We start from the raw sequence: 4585 nt of genomic DNA, 5'->3' as shown, positions 1-4585 counted from the left end.
ACGGCAACCACCAATCATCAGGGCACTAATAAACTCTCCATTGCTTGTTTTCCAATGTAATATTTCTTTTTTTTGCGAAGACAATGCAATATTTCTTCCAAAGCACATCACATTATTCTTGGTTTCCTACTAAAATTGAAACGAAACCTAAAAAAAGATCAAAAGCCTCGGGCTTAACTACTCGGGTCTGTACGTGCAAATCATGCAGACATATTCGCCGTGTCGAAGGGTTCAACCGCAGGAACCCGCCGCTCCCTTGTCGCCGAGCGAAGCCTAGCCAAACCAACGCCCGCAAGTGACCATTCTTAAAACCGCCCGTGCACATGTGTGCCACCCTGATTAGTCCTTCGCTCATCACACACATTTCCTAATTTCCGAATCGCTTCGAGTCCCGGCCTCGAGAACTCAGGCCGGGTCACCAATCAAGAAACTAAACTAATCAGAAGCCAATTCGCAAATGTCACGGTGACAGGGACAGGTAATCGGCGAAACGGGATTAAAAATAGGCAGCGAAATCTAACCCAAACCGCGTCGAGATTTTTTTCCCTCCGTCCGTTCGCCCGGGCGATTCGATCGGTCGCCATCAGCGCGGCAATGATGGGCGCTCTCCCCGTTCCACTCATCCCGTTCAACGACGTCCCGGGTTTGAACGAGCCTCTGATGGATCGGAGGGGGACAGGTGGCGGCATCGCGGCGGACGCGACGCCGCACGTGTCGGGCATCCGGGCGCTCGCCGCGGGTTGACGCGGCGTGTAGCCATCGGTCGCCGTCGGTCTCGTCAGTGGCGTAGCGGAGCTCGACCGGCTGCGCGCGCGCACGTAGGCAGGGGAGAGGCGCCGGAGAAGGTTCCAAATTATTCAGAGAGTGCGGGGTGGGCAGGCCGGGCCTGCCATGGGCTCGATCGTCATTTGTCGCTCCTGTTCCCGGGAGGAAAATATCATGGTTGATTTAGCAATCGGATGGCCATTTCAGAGATCACGTGATCATATCAGCAATTGGATGGTCATTCAGAAGATGAAGATCACATGTTAGTAATCTCTTACAATTGGATGCAACTTTTCTCAGTAATAGACGGATGCCAAACCCTAATTTAGTACTAGCGATCAACGTTTTCAGCGAGTGAAGAGAATCTTTAGTTCACATTGGGGGTAGCAGGTTAAGAACTCGAACTGATCAACTGATGGAGCAAGTGATGGAGCGCTAGCGTGACAGCTCACTAAATATCAGCAATTTACATCAGCTTTGAATGGTTTGGTACCTTTAGCCGATGTCCAGTCTCGTTCAGCTTGCCACGATCTTATCCGGCAACTACAGTGAATGCTGTGAGGCGTGGACCATTTTCCTTTTCCTGCTCTGGACCATTTCAACCAGCTGATAGTAGTATGCATAAAAAACACAGCTGATAGTAATAACCACGACAACACAGCTGCAACATGGTCCAGTTGTTTGCTCCACAATAGATTGCAGAATAGAGAACAAGAATTTGCATCACCACCACCGCTATTATCCAGAATAGACGACAAGAATTTGCATCGCTACCACCACTATAATCCAGAATAGACAATAAGATTTTGCATCACTACCACCACCGTAACCCGGAATAGACAACGAGACTTTGCATCGTCAACAAAATCCGCCAAAAGCGTTATCCATCTCCATATCTATGTTTTTAATGGATGGCTTTGACATGTCAATCTTTGCCAGTCTAATTATCAGTTATATGAAACACAATAAATACAATAGAAAGCCCGAAATGATCGGTTGATATAATGCCACATTACCTCAAGAGGTAATAGTTTTAATATTTATTCTATATGTTTTAAATTAGAAAATTAGATCTAACTTGCATGTACATTAGTTGAGATCCCAGATTTTTTTTACGTGATGTGCCGGCCATGAGAATTAGATTGAGACAAGAAGCACGTCATATTATGCAGCCTTCTTATTAGCATTAGGGCAGCCACAATTGGGCAGAAAAGCTGGTAGTAAGCAATAAATGCTGTCTTCTTACCCAGTAGTAACCATTGTGGAACCGGTGAGTAACAAATGGTGGACAATAAGCTTACTACCCAATAGTAAGAAATAAAAAAGCATTGATTCTCTCTGCTCTGCTCTTTGTCTCCCCTCTCCTCCCACGCTTTTTACTGCTACGGGTCCATCTTATTACCTGCATTTTCCCGTGCACATTGTGAAGTTGATAAACAACAAATACTTGGTTCAATTAGGGCCCACCTTACTTACTTGTTCGTAAAACACATTGCTCATGCCCTTAGTAACTGAATCATAAGCATGCACCTTCTTGGATACATAAAAGAGAGCAATATAAAAGGCTCGACATGTTTCCAGCCATTCGTGACTCTACTCATCATAGGTACGGTTATAAATGATGGGTAAAAGGTACCAATCAAAACTCTGAAGTTTTCAACCAATAGCAATTTTAATTTGAAGCAATACTATCCTCTGGTGGTACGCCCTTTTTTTTAAAAAAAATTGTAACACGAACACGCACGTAGATTGAACAACTTCGGAGGAGGAAGGGAGGGGCTCACGCCAGATTCTACCTGTTCTACCTGCATGGCCGCATGCACGGTAACCGGCAGATTTGATCTGCACGGCGGCATGCATGGTAAACTGAATTGCCGGTTATTTATTCCAATTAATTAGTTTCTCATTTAAAATTCAAGGGTTCAGATTTATCTAATCTCTTACCTCCTAAGAGGTAAAAGGAGTACCTTAGCAAAGCCCCACATAATAAGGAATCATGGTAAACATTTCAATAATAGGAAGCATGTATAAAGAGATACCATGGCAATTGGCAAGAATGACTATTGACTAACTTCCTATCTTTGATTTTTCTTAAGAACTACTTCCTATCTTTGATTGAATATCCACCTCTACCGCAATACTATGTTTTTTTTTTTCTGAACCTCTACCACATTCTTGGTGGCTGCAAAATTTACCGTAATAACCTCTCACGGTAACTGTGACGCCGCGGCGCCTTTACCCGTCACCCACCGCTAGAAAAACGGAGCCCCCCCAAACCCAGAAGCGTCTATAAATAGCTCGGCCCACCTCCTCGCACTGGAATCCACCACTACCATCCCAATCTTCTCCTCCCGCATCGCCCCCCACCTCACCTCCCCGGAAAACCCCCAAATTGCAATCAGCCCCCGGGCGGGCGCCCCCCAAATCCATCCGCAACCCAGCTCGAGGGATTCGCGAATTCGTCGACGGAGCCTGACGGATCGGGCAGCGAGGATGGGCATCTCGAGCATGCCGACGCCCAAGGACAGCCTGATGGGGTTCGTCCTGTACAACACGGCGGTGTCGGTCGCGATCCTGGCGGGGCTGGTGCGCGCGGCGCTGGTGTTCCTGGGCCTGGCCGCGCCGTCGCCGTGGGAGGGCCTCGCCGCCTCCGACGAGCACCACCACCACCGCCAGGTGGTGTCGTCGATCACGCCCCTGGGTCCGAGCCTCGCGGACCGGTTCCGGAGCCGGTTCCGCCCGTCGCGGTTCGGGCGGCGGCGCGGCGGCGCCGGCGCGGATTGCCGCGTGTGCCTGGCCCGGTTCGAGCCGGAGTCGGTGGTGAACCGGCTCCCCTGCGGGCACCTCTTCCACCGGGCCTGCCTGGAGACCTGGCTGGACTACGACCACGCCACCTGCCCGCTCTGCCGCCTCCGCCTCCTCCCCCCCGCCGCTGGCGACGACTACGCCGCCGTGGCGGCGGCGGCCCCGGCCGTCCGGTTTTAGGAGAGAGATCCAGGAGGCCACCGGGGGCCGGCCCGGATCGGCGCGGCCCCGCCGCGTGCGCGTAGGCATTCGAGAGGCAGGCTGAGGCAGCAGACGCTCCATTAGCTCTAGTGCTCCGCTCCCATTTAGTAGCGCCTTTCCTTTTTTTTTCCTGCTTCTTTTTCCTTCCTTTTCATGTGTTTTTCTTCTCCCTCCACCATTTCGTGCTCCCTTTTTTCTTCTTTCGTTTTCGTCGCTCGTGCTTGCTGCTGTACCGTTTGTAAATATTCGCAGCGTGCTCCGATGGTGTAGCACTTGCAGTACTGTGTACAGGCTTTTCGAAAGCGAAGAGATGAGAAGAAGAACAAGAAAAAGAATTGGTCCGAAAAAAGCTGATTCCCTTTTGCTTTCCCCCGCTCTTTTAAATACGTGCTGTGCCTTTTTATCTCGACCAGTATATACTTGGTAGTACTACCATATACAAGCAGTACCAGCACACTTTGTGCTAACCAAAATCCTTCCCTTTCCGTATTAAATTTTTTAAAAAATCTGAAATTAGCAGTTAGTTACCCTTTGATCCGAGAAAAAAAAAGTGCGGGAGAAGAATAATGCTATCTTGTGGAAAATTTAATCGAGTAGTTGGGGGAAAGAAATGGTAATAAAATGGGGGAATGTTCTAGTGGAGAAGCGACGGTTGATATTTTGGAGAGAGAGAGAGAGAGAGAGAGAGAGGGGGAGAGAGAGAGAGAGAGAGAGGGCATCGCCATCGCTGCCCGCTAGCTACTAGCCGGGAGGATATCTCTAGAGCTTTTACGCATCTGCCGGGGGATCGGAACAGCCCGGAGACAGGCCGCAG

The 4585-nt window shown here is 49.6% G+C and overlaps 1 protein-coding gene across 1 annotated transcript; it reads left to right on the top strand.

Annotated features, from left to right (window-relative positions):
- Positions 1–3076: 3076 nt before the first annotated feature.
- Positions 3077–4120, top strand: LOC112896644 (probable E3 ubiquitin-protein ligase XERICO). The gene has a single exon (XM_025964687.1). It carries the CDS (start codon positions 3259–3261, stop codon positions 3748–3750), a length of 492 nt encoding a protein of 163 aa, XP_025820472.1. The 5' UTR covers positions 3077–3258; the 3' UTR covers positions 3751–4120.
- Positions 4121–4585: the final 465 nt, after the last annotated feature.

The sequence above is a fragment of the Panicum hallii genome, chromosome 6 (assembly GCF_002211085.1).
Source record: "Panicum hallii strain FIL2 chromosome 6, PHallii_v3.1, whole genome shotgun sequence".
Lineage (NCBI taxonomy): Eukaryota > Viridiplantae > Streptophyta > Magnoliopsida > Poales > Poaceae > Panicum > Panicum hallii.
The sequence above is the reverse complement of the archived record's forward strand: the minus strand, read 5'-3'. Positions and strand labels throughout refer to the sequence as shown.

What these genes read in the sequence shown, in the direction of transcription:
- LOC112896644 (XM_025964687.1), top strand. Translation starts at nt 3,259, where the DNA reads ATGGGCATCTCGAGCATGCCGACGCCCAAGGACAGCCTGATGGGGTTC.